Genomic DNA, 17,481 nt, shown 5'->3' with positions numbered 1-17,481 from the left:
GGTGTTTCTGTCCATCTTTCCACTGTGAGAAGAGTCTGAAAGGATGTGTACATATCACAGAAAAAAAGGAAAAAAAAAGAAGAGCATTTGCAATAGAACACTGAAACTGGACATCTGAGAGAGTGGAATAAGATTTTATGGACTGATGAATCTGAATTTTTTATTGTAATTATTTGGATATTGAGAAGCAGTAAATGCAGCCAACTCCTAAGATCTTTGGAGGTGTGGAAAAATATCCCTGTGGATTTCTTTGAAAAACAAGGCTCCTGAAAAGAATGAAAGCTGTAAAAAAGGCGAAAGTGTGGACACACCAAGTACTGAAAATGTAAAAAAAAATGCTATGAGCATTTCTTTTGCTAATATGTTGCAGACGTTTATTACTGTTTATGTGTTTCTTGATTACTAACAGGAAGTGGTCCGAACCGTTATTCAGTGTGGGGGTGTGAAGCACCTGGTGACCATGGCAACGAGCGAACACATGATCATGCAGAATGAAGCGCTGGTGGCCTTGGGTCTCATCGCAGCACTAGACTTAGGTAAGAAAGACATAAAAACTCTATAAAGCCCATAGCTTCACTCTGTGCTACCATCAATCTGTGTAGTGATAAATCATTCCCTTAAGGCTGGTTTTGTAAAGTCTGTCTTAAGCCTGGTATTGGATTAAATGGAGCATTGCTCATTTAGTTTGCCAGCCATTTTGTATGACCCATGAAAATCACCTGTACAGCTAATTTCATGTGCACAGTTTAAACTTGGCCCTTATCTCTACTGCAAACAATTTTCAGTTCCATTTTTAAATGTATCATTTAAACATTTCTGGTAGATTCAGCAGAAAAGGATTTTGTGGGAGCCACTCTGGTGCAAGTTCTGCACAAGCTGCTGACGGAGGAGAAGAGCGCTCCTGAGATCAAATACAACTCCATGATCCTCATCTGCTCTGTCATGGGTTCAGGTGAAGAGAGCCTCCACAGTGCATTCATTAAATGGTTAAGATGTAAACATAGTAATTCAGAGTGGTGTGATGTGGAATGCTTTGTTCTAGAGAAACTTGTTGAAATTGTTCACAGTGATGATATAAACAAGTTGTCTGAAGTGTATAATGGCTCTAAAAGCAACCTCAGAGAAAGTTTTAACATGAAATATGCAGCCTGATGCATGAGACATTGTTTTACAATAATTTTGAGAAAATGTTGTGGCCTGAAACATATATATTTTTAAATATAATTCGTTTATATGTAATTTATTAATTTAGAGATGTGGAATAGTACTCACAAGGGCAGATTCACTGGTCATTTTGGATAGTAAACATATTAAACACTATATTTGTGTTGTGGACATTGTGACCCCTGGTTCCTATCGCCACCATTGTTAAATAAAAAAGTGTCTTTACAGTGTATCATTTGACATCAGATCACTCTGAATGATTAATTTATTTAGCAATTTTGAAATATTGGTGAAATTGCCCTTTATAGCAAGAATTGACAATTCAAATTCCACAAGTTTCCTTTATTCCAAATGTATTTGATTAACCAAGAGATGTTTGGTGTCTTGGAGCTGGAGCTGTCAGGCTAATGCCTGCTTAAATCTTCACACTTTTGCTGTAAACCTACAAAGGGACCAAAATACAGACAATTCAGACTGCAAGATTCAGGCTGCTGCTGCCAGTTTTAGCTATGCAGTGTGCTTTTGTTCTTTCATATAGATAACAGTATACCATACATGGTCAGAAACAAGTCTGTTTGAGAATATTCTCAGCTTGGCAAGTTTTTGAAATTTAAGCATGCAGTTTGCACAGCGCTAATTGGTGATGCATTACCATCTATTGCTTGTTAGCTACATTGGTCTCACAGCTCCAGTTCACAACTAAAGAAGCAAACTTTGTGTTGCCTCATCACCAAAATTTGCAGTAGGAGAGATATTGTTTAAATCCGATTTTTCCGAATTAGTGCTTTAGACAATGTGCTCTAGACATAAAAAAACATAAAAAAAAGTCTGGCATAAGTGCATTATTTAAAACCATTTATCTGGGTGGTGTGTGGGCTTTTGTTTTGAAAACACCATTTCCCATTAGACTAAATGCTAAAAAACATAAATACAGTAAAAAGTAACAATAATTAATAAAATAAGGCAATGTTTGGATAATGATTCTAATCAATTCGAGGAGAGGTTTGGAAATGGTTAAATGAACACATTGACACAGAAAATCACTACTTATTGTATTAATGTTATTTGTATTTCTTCTGATTTTAATGTTTTTCTGAGCAAATGCTTACTGACCAGAGAAACAGCTTTTTAATTTGAATCTTCTCAGGTGCCTAAAACCTCACAGCACTTTTCTAAAAACAGAAGTTTGTTTGACATGTGCATTAACTATTTCCTTTTTACACTGTTTCTCTTTCTTCAGAACCACTACATAAAGAAGTACAGAGCCTGGCCTTTATTGATGTTGTCTCCAAACTACGCTCCCATGAGAACAAAACGGTGGCACACCAGGCCTCACTCACAGAACAGAGGCTAACGGCGCAGAGCTAAAAGACTCTTTTACACATATACATGCATACACACAGGTACACACACACACACCTCATCCACTCTCTGCCTGCCAACCCTTCCTATACACACTTAACCTCCTCTGACCCCCCTGTCTCCCTCTGTCATGTGCCAAGGTTATCCAGTCCTACTCGACCTCCCTGCTCTAAAGCCACCTCTCCTCAACCCTCACTCTGCACTCTTAAAAGTAAAGGTGCCAAAAAAGCGTTCTTTGGAGCGATGCTATTGAAGGACCACTCTTGGTTCTGTAAAGAACCTTTCAATAGAAGAAGAACCAAGAAGAACCACATTTTTGTAAATGAGGCATGTGTGAAGAACCGAATAAAGTTCTTATAACCTATAACGTCCACATAATGTAAAGATTCTATACCATTTAAAGGTTTTGACCTACAAATGTCCGCCCAAGCCAAGAGCCATTCAGGAACCTTTATTTTTAAGAGTGTCAGCGCATGCGTTCATGACTCAGAAATGTCTGACATCATAGACAGCCTTCTGCAATAGGTTTCTGCAAGATACCAGAGAGCGCAACACTTTTTAAAAGACCATAGCTGTGATACACGAAGCATCCGTGTCATCGAGAAAGACGAAAATGCAAAAAAAACAAAAGAAAGAAGCTAAAAAAATTACAAAAAAAAGAACAAGACAATAACCATATGAGGGCTGGAGGAGGAACGAGTGCAGCCATACATTCTTGCTGTGTACAAAAACCCCACGTGTTCCATGTAGCTTGAGTACCAGCCAATTTTGAAACCTGCATGTTTTTTAAATAGTCTGATTTAATGGTGTACTCGTGTTCGGCTAGCCAGACTTTGCTCTTAACGATACACCGCCCCCTGCCTTTCCCCCACCTTTCCTCCCCGAACCTGCCTTCGACATGTATGAGTAGAGATCAAAATGTGTTTGTACTGTATAGGGGTCTGGACCGGAGTGGACTCTTCATGTTTGACCTCTTGGTCTTAGTGCTGCCCATGTTCATATCTGTGGAAGTCACTTTATTGGAAAGAGCTAATTCCATATCATTAGTCTGTTGCATTTTGAACTAGAATATTATTGTCAAATGGACATTTGAACGAATAATCGTGTCTTGGTACCGAAGAATGAGTCGATCTACTTGGCGATTTTACTGTCACCACATTGTCTGGGCAGAATTCCTTAATCATGATCGTGTGTGTAAGTTGACTGGCTGTTTTCTATGAAGGAAGGAACTGTTTGCTCTTGAGCATTTGAGATGGCACAGTATCAATAACCAATAACCTGGTGCCACTTTATTAGGATGGTCCCCTATAGATAATCTACAAATGCTCAAATTATTAACATTCTGTTGAAACTCAGTTGATTATCAACAATGATTGTAGGAATAGGATTATAACCAGCCTTAGCGTTGTGGTTAAGATTAGGTTTTGATGTTAACGTTAACATCAGAGTGAGCGATTTATTTACAGATAGGGAAATGTTAGGTTGATATTAATGGAATCTGCTATTAATGGAACAAAGTTATTCAGCGTGATCTGATGTAAATCTGATGGTGAATTGTAGCAGAACTTACTGACTCTGATTTCTTTAAAGTGGTGGTGATAGGGCTCACGATGTCAACAACACACATCTAGCAATTTTATTTACGTCCAAAACCACTAGTGAACCTACAAGTGATTGCTGTAAGTAGTGATAAATGTGAAAATAGTTTTTCTTTTACTTTTTATACCATTTTGTTCGTCTCTCTCTGCCATTAATTATTTTAAAGCCAAAGTTTTATCGCAAACCTATCATTAACCAACGTCTCAGACATTAGAGAGCATATACTTAACTATTTCATGTAATAACTTGTGAGGTAGATTTTGGAGGCATAAAACTCTTCAGATGTCTGGTTCCTATCACCACCACTGTGAAACCACATCAAACCACTCTGAATGACTTTCTTTGCATCTTAACAATTTAATCATAGAGAAATTTTGAAAAGTTGGTGGAATTCCCATTTAAATGCAAATTAATGTGAAGCTAAGCACTTGCAGGGGATCTACAGTGGACCATCAAAATAAAGCTTTAGCAGTAACTTTATACTGTGCAGTCGGTTGAAATGGAGTGCACTGCCACTTCTTTATATAACATGACTGCCAATACAGGTGTAATAACACATTAACAATACAGCTCACTGTAATGGGTTATGAATTTGTAGGTCATTTGTGGGTCCAAAGACAGTAATAACACATCATGTCAGGTGTCATGAAAGGGCTTTGACAAGTTGGGATGTGTGTGTTTGTGTTATGTTTGAAGGGGGCTGAAATCCTGCCGACAACTCCACAAACCATCGAGCGAACACACAAGCTGTTCTGATTGTCTTAGAAAATGTGCTGTTGTGTGCTCTTTATCAAATGTGTGCATTTGATACTGTGGTACATTTTTATTTCCTCAGACGGATCTTTGCATGTGTACGGGTTTGTCCACAGAGTATCGCAGAACATGCACCTCCCCTGCATGTCGGGATACTGTAACCACCCCGGTGTGGCCATTTTACGTTTGGTAAACGATTCTTATTTATCAGATTTGTACCAATAAGGAACCACACTGCAGTCCAACATATCCATAATAACTGCATTACAAATATAAACTCGACTAGTTGTTGTAAATGTAATTGATGAATTGTACATTTGGAAGATTGAGACTCTGATTATTAAAGACAATTGCTGGCGATGAATTCTTGTTTTATGACTCCTGGTTCGACACAGTGCCAGTTTTATAGGCTCTTCTCTAAATGAATTTTAGCCAATTTGATTATCCCTTTAAATTTTATTTCTGCCAGGAATACTTAAGTGAATGAAGGGAGCAGAAAACAGATGCAGTCTTAGCAGCAGTGGTGAAGACACATGATCAGTCAAACTTTGCCAGCTGTCACTTTAAAGGGTACATGATGGACACCTGTAACTGAAGTGATCTACGTCATGATAAATATGATTATACTATAAATTAATCTTCAGTTTGTTATTACATCATGTAAATGCATTAATGTATAATGCTTGTGCTAGTAACTAGTTTCTCATGCAGAATCAGATTGGAACAGAGGCTGCACTCTCAGACAAGATAGAAACAGTTTATCACCATCTTCTTCATAGGAGAATCCATTCAGGAGGCATTGAAAAGGGCAGATACATAAATCTCTGTAGAGCCTGATCACTTCATCCAGCTGCAGATGTATCACTCAAAGGTCTGGATAGAACATCAGGTAAATATCTTAGAGACATGCAAGGGACTTGATACAAAGAGAAATTTAGACACTGCATTTTCCGCCATGGCCACTAGAAAAAAAGCCTCTGGTTAAAAAAAAACACAGGAAAAGTCTTAACTCTAACCGTAACCTTGGTGACCAAAAACAAAAAGGTTTTATGCTTTCAGGTAAAAAAAGAACACCCTTCAATTCAGATACCAAAAAAAAAAAAAACAGAAGAAACCTCATAGCCTTCTAGGCCTTCAGTTGTTAGAAATGGAAAACGGTGGTGGCAGCTCTGTGCAGGGCTTTGCAACATACAGGGTAAAATTTATGTCAAGGTCTGTTACAAGCTTCAAATAAAACATGTGGAATGTCTTTTACAAGCTTTAAATGTCTGGCTTTAATCTAGAATTGCCAAAAAATGTTAACGTGCAGTAGTGCTAGCATAGCATAGCATAATATTACAAATTTTAAATTAGTGTTATTGAAGTTTTTTGCCCAGGTTTTGACATTTATGGCCCAAATCAAAGGCCTAACTCGTAATAGTCATGACTCAGCACTGCTGAAAACTAGCATCAGCATTTTAATTAAAGAGTAAACTATGAACCTAAACTATTGTCTGGCCTCATTAATGGTCACAAAGCTCCTTCCAGACAGATCCGAACAGTCACACTGTTCAAGATGCCCTGCAACTGCTCCAGTGTTTCCACGAAAGCACAGCTTGGTCTGCTTTCTGGTAAGTAGTGCACAGACTGTCCAGAAACATTGTTCTGATGGTCCTTCATGCTGAAGCTTGTTTGCGTGAGAGTATGAGAGAGATCTGATGTATTATGTTTCTCCATTTTTAGTTTTCAGGCCCTTGCATGTTTTATCTACAGCAGTGTATTTTTAAGGGATATAAACCATATTGTTTTATACTGTATGTGCTGTATGTTCAGCTTGAGTGCTGCAGACTGTTTTAATCATCTACATTTACATCTATAAAATTAATATCCAGTCATTTCATCGCAGTGTAAGTTAAGTCAATCACATTTAATTATGAATATTTACACTGAAAACGCTGAGTCTGATCTATGATCTAAGTACCTAAACCTTTGAATTAAATGTTCATTTACAGTTAATAGAGTAATATGGGACATCAGTGCTAATTACGTTGTTGTAATTATTCATCAAATGTACTATGTAGGGAAGTGTTTGATATATTTCGTGTCCACAAGCGACAGCTATGGCATTTTTGGCCACATGGTCAGCGAGCAGTAATCTGTCTACATGGGACGGCTGCATTTTTAGCTCTTAGGGCAGTTTGTTCTAGCAACACTACAAACCCTCATCTTGATGTAACACAGTAACACTTAAAAGGCTGAACTATTGATAATGAGTAATGACCACACCAACCACATCTAGTGATCCCTTCCTCAGCTTTAATGTTAATACATTTCTTCACAATGTCAGCAGGTCAGCACATTGGTTTATTCGACTAAATACAATTTATCACAAACTCTGGCCCCCTCTAACGTGATTATTTATTAAAACACTTTCTTACACATTTTTACATCCTTCTAGTTAACTGTACAGATTTTCATTTGACTCTGTGTACTTTTGTTGAACTCCAGTCATTTTATGCTTCAAATAAATTGTGTGAAGAGTGATCTTTATATGTAAAACTTCATTAAATGACAAAAAATACTTGGCTTCTATATAAACTGTATATTTATGTGTTCTAGACATGTCGAGGCTTACAAAGTTCTTTGCTGTATGCCTCCAGTTCTATAATCTGTAATCTGAATTCACACTGATTGTTCAAATTGTTTATATATGTAAACAGTCAAGATGACCGTAAACATCTGTTCAGAGTGGTCTGTTTTGAAATACACTATTCTAGAAAAACTTACCAAGTCAGAATCACAGTAGTGATGGGAACCAGACATACAAAATATTTAAAGCTACATTACTGAAAGTTATTACATGAAATGGTTATGAATATGCTGTCTGATGCCCAAGATGTTGTTTTACCACAGTTGTGAGAAGTTTTAGGCCTAAAATGTAGTATTAGAGGTACATGCAGGGTGTTGAAAGGGAAAAAAGTACCCAAAGAAAACATTTTTTCAGACTTACCACAGTTTTAACATTATCAACATTACATATAAAAACTGAGATGTGTAGATTAACTGGTTCTGTTGGATAGTAAATAAAATTGCTATGTCATCGCGACCCCTGTCCCCATCAGCAACACTGTTAAGAAATCTGAGGTGATACATTTCTCTACAATGCACCATTTCACATCACAACACTCTGAATGACTTTGTTTGCCTCTCAACTATTGAACTGTGCAGAAGAAAAATCTGTGAAATTCCACTTTACATTGCTGTCAAAGAATGAAAAAGACATCCTGAATGTGATAAATATATAAAGCCATCTACTTATGTATTGCATGTTAGCTATAACCCTGACCTCTGAACAAACATCTTTCTGATTAGTTCATAAACCACCTGACAACACTGATTCTGTTCATTTTGCTGCTGCAGCAGTTTGTTCAGAAAAGATTGTGGACTGTTGCTTAATACAGAATAATTACACACCCTCTGAGACAAAAGAGTGCAACCAGACAGCATAGATTAAAGTGTTTACATGAATTTTGAGAAAAAAAGCTGATACTGCATTTTTAAAAATGGTACAACAGAAAAAAAGATAAAGAAAACACAAGCTGATGAAATCAGCAATATCCACAGTTTCCAGTGGAGCTAATAATGATGCCCTTAAAGTGGACCATAACTTTATTGCAGGGGTGCTCAATCCTGGTCCTGGAGATCTACTTCCCTGGAGAGTTCTGGTCCAACACACACCTGGCCTTTAATGTCTGCTCAAACACACCCACCCACCTGGCAACTAACAGATGAGTGTAATCAGGTGTGCTTAAGCAGGTAAATTACCAAACTGTGCTGGACACCAGCCCTCCAGGACCGGAGTTGTGCACTCCTACTCTAGCTTCTGTATACACAGCTATCCTTACACTTATGAGAAACAGTGTTAACACAAGCAGGATTTTAAGCGTAATCTCTGTCTGCTGCATTTGTAGCATATGGTTAATTAGTAATGGATAGTAACTTAGTGTCCCTGTTCTTAGAAAAGTACTGAACATTTTGTGACTCAAAACAGATCCAAATGGGCAGACAGAGATTTGTCAGTAAATGTTTATGCAAAACATATTTTTGTAGAACATTTTCCTGAATTCTGCAGTCAAAGATGTTTGTAAATTAAGTTGTAAGGCTGCATAGTTGGTTCTTTCAAAGATACGCTTTCCAGAGGGAAGTATTTATGGTAATTTGTTACCAAGTTAGATAAAATTTACTAACAACAGCTTTTCTGCTTATTTCCATGTATTACCAATGTTTATTCACAGAATTGAGCAACTGCCCACTGGCTTCTACTATGAGTGGATCATTCTATCATTGTACTGGCAGACGATGTCCCACAGCTTTGAAGCCATTAAAATGAGCTCAAAATAACAATAAACTGCAGCATAATTGTCTTGGACTGAATGTTCCAAGACAATTTTGATTTAACAGAATTTGGACGCAGCAGAGAGAGTTTAGCTTGAAAAATGCCAGAGTTTTCTTTTAATATGGGATGTTCACTGCCAGTGTGAGAGGCATGCAGTGCATTGAGGGACACAGCTCTCACAGTTCAGACACACTCACACACAGAGCCACACTTTTTTTTATATTTCGTACACAAGTGTTTGACACAAGAAACACTCTAGAAAAATCAATATTTACACGTAGTAAAAGACAGTGGTGCAGGTCACATTTGTACATAGATGACCTGGTGAACTTGGCATGTAGAGTTGCTGCGTTGCTGGCGCTCTTACTCAGGCGTATTCCTGTTTGTGTGGGGGGGGAAAAAAAAAACAACAAATCTCAGCTATTCAGTTAATTTTGATAGTCATGATAGCATTAGCTATACAGCTTTTGTGTTCCATTCATTGTGGGTTACCTGTGAACGTATGCTGGGACCTTAGCTTCTGCTTCAGGAGAACAAGCTGCACAAGAAGAAGAAGAGATGAAAATCAAATAGGTCTTTGATCAGATTTGCCTTTATCCCAGACAGCTGACTGAACCTGATTATTGTAGTTACAGGCAAGAAATGATGAGCTCTATTTGTACAATCCATCTATTTACTAATAGAACACAGTCAGGTTTTTGAGCAGTAGTTTTTAGGCCTGTAAATATAATGAAGACATATCCAGCTCCAGTCCTGGAAGCCACAGCAGTGCAGAATTTGCCCTTATTCACAAAGCAGGTCAACTCAGATTTATTAAATCTGATTTTTAGACTGTGTCCACATTGCAAGTTACAATATCTGATTTACATGCTTATATTACAACAACATTTACTCACATATCCATTTTTGGTAATCACAGGAATGCATTTGCTGACTAGGACAGACAAGCAAAATATGCCACCCATTTCAATACCATTTTTAACAAGCCCTCATCAAGCTCACCTTTTAGTTTATATAGTTTAGCTGATAGAACATGAAATCCTGACTGGTTGCATATCCAGAGATCTGATTTGAATCCACACATGTGGCTTAAATTTGATTGAAAAAAGTCAGATTTCATGTAGGTTTTGCTGTTCACAGTGCAGAAAATATCTCCTGCTGAAACTGTATATGTCAGAGAGACAGACTTGAGCTGCCAAACTCCCTCAGTTCATTTCATTAAGGACTCTGCAATTAGCTAATAGGCTGAATCAGAGAAAAGACTAAAGTGCAGTGCTGTGGCCTTCCAAGACTGTGACTGGGCACTGCTGCTATAATGTAAGTTCAACCTGAAGCTCTACTTGGATAATAATACTAGCACCAATATTAGAATCTCTAGTTTTTCAAAAGCTTATGCTGCTAATGTGCTGTATATGAAATGGATGAGTTAATACTCGCCCGTTTACATGTTACAATTTTGAAAGCTTGAAAAAACATTAAAATGACATCTTTAACTGATCACGCTTTCAGCAAAGTTCCTCATACAACTGTATGCAAAAATTTGGGTGCCCCTGTCAAATGACATGGTTTGTTGATTTTCTATGAGGAAATAAGTTAACACATCCTCTATAGTGAACACACATCCGCACATTTTGATGCACAATTACTGTTTATTTGCTAAATTTAACATATTTGTGGGGAAAACATAAAATGTGGCCCATGCAAAAGTTAAGGCACATTTTTTTATAATTTATTTATAATATTCTAAACTCAGACTCCTGGGCAAACAAGTACAGAAAAATGATACGAAAAATGATTATGATATTTACGTTTGTTACTTGTCAAGGATATGTAACCTTATTTTCACTTAGAAAATCAACAAAACATGTAATTTGACTGAGGGGTGTTCAACATTTTGCATATGGCTGTATACATGGCAGGATGTAAGTAGCTGGGCAGTAATAACTGCTTTATCTCTGTTGTTTTGCACTCTGATCCCCACTGAGGAGCATTTCACCGAAAGGCAAAAACTAAAAGCAAAAAGCCCCAAAACAAGCAGAAACTGTAGCTACATTACAGGCCTAGCATGCCATCACCAGGGAAAATACTCTGTTAAGTATGTGTGATTATATGGGTAATGTTCATTAGGTATAGACTCATTAGGTATGGCAGGAATAGCTTGTGAAGCACAATTCTATTTAGAGAATTCTATTTTCTATTTCAAATTAAAGCTGATTCTGCACTTTAACTTTGCAGTCATGGTTTCATTTCAAATGCTGAACTACAGAGACAAAACAACAAAAATCACTGCCCTGTTACCTACAAACTGCACAGTAATGCATGAGGATCAACATTTACTGTTTTTTTGCGAGCGGGGAGAAAATCCCCGTAATTCTCTGAGGAGAGCAGGGTGAATAAGGAGGGTTGTAGCAAGGCAGGCCAGCATGTGAAGAGCACAGTGAGAGATGAGATGTGAAACTGCTGCGGCATGACACAGCACGCTGAGACTACAGAGGCTAAAGACAGTGGACAGAACCTGGAGGAGCGAGAGGGCTAAGTTAGGATGGCAATGAACATGGAGTGAATTAGAGGCCACAATCACTGTACTGAACCCTGAGATGCAAACAGATCCCATTTACACCCTGCATTAACCTTTAGAATTCATACTTACCACCAGCGCTAACAGAAGCATGGTGTGATTTGATATCAATTATTTCCCTATTATTACTGTTAGCTTATTGTAGTTCTTTCTAAAGTTTCAGTTAACTCCACATTTATAGAGGTGTAACAACTCATAAAATTCATTTTCACTTCAATATAATCCTAATCCGATATATCTTCCTGAAAATGTAGCTTATGTCAATATGTTAATGTTTCCACTGTCAGTGGCTGAAAATATAGCTTATGTTAATATGTTAACCATTGTCAGTTTATTAGAGCATTCAGCATTATAAAACTACAGAATATGAAACAAAATGGTCCTCAAGCTAATGATAATCTCAAGTTAACACACTAACCAAAAGCTAACATGCTAGTTACGATACCATAAAATACGGCATGCTGGACTGTTACATCCCTACACAAGTGTTTCTACACAAGTAGACGAGGAAATATTTTATTTTGAATTGAATTTGATGTTTTGTAGGTAGAGAAAGCATTATTTATATTTATATGTTTTAGAATCATTGTTGTGATCAAAACAAAATGAAAAAAGCCTTTCTCTAACTTACTGTAACTATGGAATTATGTAACAGTAATTGAACTGTAGCAAAGGGATAATAACAATAATTAGCAATTATTATTTATTAATGTCAATTAAAATTGCACAGTAAGATGTCAAATGTTTGGGCACACTGAATGTATGTATTTCTTCAGACAATTTAGTGTTAAGGTTCATGCTTAAATCAATTTACATTTTTTCTAAGGTAAATATGACTAAATATGAAGCCAAATTAAATAAAAAAATGCCAAAATACGTTTAGCTTTAAGCTTGTTGAGAGCGTCCTGGGTGGCTCCTCATGAATCAGTTTAACAGAATGTCAAAAGTGTCTGAAGCTGCATCAAAGAGGGGCTACTTTAACAGTATTTTTGTAAAAACTGTTAAATATAAGGTTGTTTTAGTTAGTGTAACACTATTTGGTCACTGCATAATTCCTAAAGTGTTACTTCATAACTCTGTCGTCTTCACTGTCAGGAGGTGTCCAAACCTTTGACTGGTACCATACGTCTACTAAAATCTCCACTGTACTATTAGTGCGATATGCAGTGGCGATCAGGATTTGACTCTGACACGTCCAGGCGACTCCTGATCAAATCTACTCTTCTGTTGTGATTTTTTTTCCTACCATGACTGCCTTGAGGGACATTTTGGCGTCTGTGTGTGTACTGCAGGAAAGGTGCTGAGTGTGAGTAGCGTTAGTTTAATTACAAGGCAGCAGATAGTTGAAACAGTGTTCTAGCTTGCAAGCGCATAACCCCATCTCCAGCCCATAACTTTTAGAACTTGTATTTGTCTGACACAACCGGTTGTATTTACGAATTGTCACTATGATCTTTCGCAACTCAAAAAAGTGGTTAAACCATTTTTAGGATGGCATAATGTGTGCTAAAACTCTATTAATGGTGCTGGCGCTGTGTTGGTTAAAATGAAGTGGAGTTGAGGAGTCAACACCAGCGGCAGGAGTCGACTCCAGAAAACCCAGAGTTGTGCATCACTGATATGAGGGCCTTGAATGGATGGTGTTTCCGTGACTGTATCTATTGTTAGTAAATGGCCCAACCGTTAGTAGAATGATTACTGTCATTCTGAAACATTACCCTGAGAGAGAGAGAGAGAGAGAGAGAGACTTGCAGGGCTGTAGATTTGACAAAGTTGAGAAAGGTCAGAAACAGGCGTACATTTGCACCCACCGAGTGAGCACACACCTCCCTCAGGAGTGCACTTTCTTGCTGGAGTGGGGTGGGAGGCGGTGGGCGACGTATGAGGGGGGCGGTAGCCTGATAAAAGCGTGAGGGAGGAGAAGTGAAGTGAGGTGAGCTGGCAAAGCAATGGCCATGGTAGTGCGCAACACACACAAACACACTGTGGTAGGCCCCCTCAAGGAAGAGGAGGAATATGAGGGTGGAAGTCACGGACAGTTTTTCCTGAAAAGCTCAATTACATAAGGGAAGCTGCGGTAAAGTCACGACTGAGCACAATAAAAGTCCTTGCCTGACTAATATTGTAATATTGTGACTAATATTGTGCTATATTGTGCTATTTTTACATAGAATGTAAATAACCTTAATATCTTGGATTAAATACACCAAACATGCATTATTCCCAAAATATCTTGAAAGTGCATCTTGTGGAAAGCATCTCTGAATGTCTACACATTGTCCACAAGGTGGCAGTCTTGAGGGCTGAATCAGCATCTGCCTGTTTGCCCTCAAATACTCACTCAGTGGCATTAATGCAGGGGTGTCCAGTCTTGTTCACAAGGAACTCATCTGATTAAATGTTTGAGGGTAATTGATAAAACAAGGAGAGTCTGGTGTGCTACTGCTCATTTGGAATGGAAACCTGCTGTCATACTAGATTTTTGTGGCTAGGATGTGGATAAGATTGGACACCCCTGCCCTTAAAATGACTGACTGGCAAAAAATCATACACAATTTTCTCCTAACTCCAAATATATTTGATATATAGACAATGTCAGGTGTCTGAATTTTGCTTCCTTAGTTTTGCACTGGAACTACAGGGCTAATGTAGCTAATTTGTAGCTAATAAACCAATTCATCACATACCTGCCTCATAATGACTTCCTTAAGTGGTTTTTGACAAAATAGACTTCCTTAAGTGGTTTCTGACACTATGAGACACTGTTACAAACATGAACATAGCTAAAAATGTAGCATGTCTAATACAGTAGTAGCCACCTTATAGCCTGAACTTTGTCTGTATTGTCAGTATTGGCAGTACATCATACAGTCAGAAACCACGTAAGCAAGTCTATTGCTGGGATATAACAAAGGGGAGAAGACAGTTCGGTGCTTGAAAAATGAATGGAAAAGCTCATAATGCTCAACATTACATCTGTTTATGAGGAACGTCCCACCATTCAATTAAAGGGTCAATCAGCTCACTTTCCATCCTGCATTGTGGAGATGTGTGCCGTAGCCAAAACAAGCTGAAAAAACTTTTTTTTGTACATTACTAGAGCCAAATGCTACACACTGTGCGATTTTAGCATAGAGATTTTATCAGCTCAGCCCATTCAAAAAGACAGGAACCTAGGCTGCGTCCTAGGCCACATAGTACCGTACTACACATACAGTGAATGTACTGCTAATGGTGGTGTACTATTTTTGACGTACTATTTGGTTTGGTAGCATGCAGTTTGAGACGCAGTACTGGAAAATAAGCGCTGCCTTATGAGAGCCACTACAGATGGGTAGTGACTCATTAAGCTGAAAATCTAAAAAGGGAGGCCCTGCCTCTAGTGTACTGAAGGAGACGGTCTCAGCTGGCTGTGGGTGGTAAATCACTGTGTAGAAGCAGAGCAGACAAAGCTAAACATGTTTTAAAAAGCTTCATCAGTCTTTGCTTACCAGCTTGCGCGCACTGCTTCAATATCACTCACTAGGTTTTGTGCCAGACATATTCCAAATATCTGCCAAACAGAAAAGAAATGCAGAAAACCTTATTATAATTAAAAAAAGAAATGAGAAGAACTCAAGAAAAAAATGTATTTTTTTAATGGATTGAGTGTATAAGAAAGAGACTGAGAAGGTTATGGACCCTCACCTGTAGAAGTGCAATTCCTATAAAGATGCCTGCCACTACTGTCAGGTTGTCCTGTAACCACTTCTCAAACTGAGGCACGCAGCCTTTCACATGTATGTATGTCCTTTGCTCTTCACTCTAAAGGAACAGACAAGACAGCAAGCTTAATATCAAAATATGTTGATGTTTTTAAAAATATGCACGGTCAGGCATTTGATAATGTTTATTCTTGTGTTCCTTTGCTTGTGATATGACAATAAACAGTAGAATTACAACACAATCACTGATATAGCTTTAGCTTTGCTTGTTATGGCCTGCAGGGGGCTCCTTCTGCACACTGTGTAGTCCTCTGCAATATCTGCTTAGGAATTTATTCTGACAGCACACGAATGTAATTCTAGCAGTAATTTTGTTTTTACTTTTGCCTACTTATTGCTATCGTAACAACTTTTAATCTCCAAAATGTTTTCACAGGAGAAAAAACTTCAGTAATGATATGGACTGTATTACTGTTGTACTGTAGCTCTTTCTATTATAATGTGCTATCGTTCAAACACAGAATCAACATTGATAGTCAGAGGCTCATAACGTCTTGTTATTTTTCTGAAGATGGCATTTGAGGGAGATACTGAAAGAAAGAAAGGCCAACGCACCGATTTAGCCCGGACATCATATCCGCACTGCGTGTTGATGACATCCTCCTGAAAAACAGGAAGTGAACTATAAATTCTTTCTTCAGAATAAATGGGGAGAAAGTGGACAGAAGCGCTTTGTTTCTGAGGAGGCACTTGGACAGTGGCACTGGGGCATGTGTGGTTGGGAGAGATAAGAAACAGGAAGGAAATACTCATTCTGAATTGAACAAACGGCCTATCTATGCTTTGCCAAATAAATTTTTCTGTAGCAACTGTTGCGAGGTGGACAAACTTTACAGAATATTAACAAAAATCCCATTAACTTAATGAGAAACTGTTAATGAGTTTAGTCTCACTACATAATGTTGAGTTACCAGTTTATAATTTTATACAGATGCATACAGAATACAACCCCTTTTCCAAAAAAAGTTGGGATGCTATGCAAAAAATGTAAATGAAAACAGAATGCAATGATGTACAAATCATTTAAATCACATATCAAGACAACATATCAAATGTTGAAACTGAGAAATTTTATTCTGAAAAATATATGCCCATTTTGAATTTGATGCCAGCAACATCTTTCAAAAAAGGTGGGGCAGGAGCATGTTTACCACTGTGTTGCATCATCTCTTATTTTAACAACACTCTGTAAGCATTTGGGAACTAAGAAGACCAACTGCTGTCATTTTGAAAGTGAAATGTTTTCCCGTAATGCACAGGGCATTTTTCCACATTGCCTCAGTCAATCTTAAATGAGCTCGGGCCCAGAGAAGGCGGTGGCATTTCTGTTTCCTATTTATATTTGTTTTTTTTCTTTGCATGATAGAGTGATGAGATGCAGTGATTTCCACTACAGAATATTGTCTGTATTTAACACAGTGCTGCCTGAATGCCAGAAGGCCATGGCCTGCCAATATTTTCTTTTCAGCCTTGTCACTTGCAAACAGAGATTACTCCGGATTCTCTACAACTTTTCATGATATTATGTACTGTTGATGATGAAATCCCAAGTTATTTGCTATTTTACATTAAAAAATGTTATTCTTGAATTGTTGCACTATTTGCCTGCACAGCATTTGGTGTGGAGTGTGAACCATTTTTATAATTAATAATGTTACTGTCCTGTTGCCAATTAACCTAATTAGTTGGGAGATTTTCCACAACTTTCCACAACTTCACCAGTCTTCTGTTGCCCTGTCCCAACTTTTTTGAAACATGTTGCTAGCAAAAAATTTTAGAATGTGTATGTATTTTCCAAAAAACAACAAAATTTCTCAGTTTCAACATTTGACATCTTGTCTTTGTACTATTTTCATTTAAATATGGGGTTTATTTTATTTTAAACT

General features: G+C 37.7%; 2 protein-coding genes across 5 annotated transcripts in view; one reads left to right on the top strand and one right to left on the bottom strand.

Annotated features, from left to right (window-relative positions):
* rap1gds1 (RAP1, GTP-GDP dissociation stimulator 1) overlaps nucleotides 1-5,242 on the top strand; it is a 52,178-nt gene extending 46,936 nt beyond the window's left edge. For all 3 annotated transcript variants that reach the window (XM_036597749.1, XM_036597750.1, XM_036597748.1), the window contains 3 exons: nucleotides 410-536; nucleotides 824-952; nucleotides 2,405-5,242. In XM_036597749.1, coding sequence (XP_036453642.1) covers nucleotides 410-536; nucleotides 824-952; nucleotides 2,405-2,532 — 384 coding nt within the window. In that variant the 3' untranslated portion in view covers nucleotides 2,533-5,242. The remainder of the gene's footprint in view (nucleotides 1-409; nucleotides 537-823; nucleotides 953-2,404) is intronic.
* Nucleotides 5,243-7,153: 1,911 nt separating this feature from the next.
* The window catches only part of tspan5a (tetraspanin 5a), a 34,259-nt gene continuing 23,931 nt past the window's right edge, over nucleotides 7,154-17,481 (bottom strand). The window contains exons 6-10 of one of the 2 annotated variants that reach the window (XM_036597752.1): nucleotides 16,151-16,198; nucleotides 15,519-15,635; nucleotides 15,323-15,384; nucleotides 9,746-9,791; nucleotides 7,154-9,632 (exon numbers count right to left, since the gene is read on the bottom strand). In XM_036597752.1, coding sequence (XP_036453645.1) covers nucleotides 9,779-9,791; nucleotides 15,323-15,384; nucleotides 15,519-15,635; nucleotides 16,151-16,198 — 240 coding nt within the window. In that variant the 3' untranslated portion in view covers nucleotides 7,154-9,632; nucleotides 9,746-9,778. Of the gene's footprint in view, nucleotides 9,633-9,745; nucleotides 9,792-13,568; nucleotides 13,730-15,322; nucleotides 15,385-15,518; nucleotides 15,636-16,150; nucleotides 16,199-17,481 lie in introns of those variants that run through there. The other variant, XM_036597751.1, reaches the window with a different exon arrangement.

Source organism: Colossoma macropomum, unplaced genomic scaffold, assembly GCF_904425465.1.
Source record: "Colossoma macropomum unplaced genomic scaffold, Colossoma_macropomum, whole genome shotgun sequence".
In the NCBI taxonomy this organism is placed as follows: domain Eukaryota; kingdom Metazoa; phylum Chordata; class Actinopteri; order Characiformes; family Serrasalmidae; genus Colossoma; species Colossoma macropomum.
The sequence above is the reverse complement of the archived record's forward strand: the minus strand, read 5'-3'. Positions and strand labels throughout refer to the sequence as shown.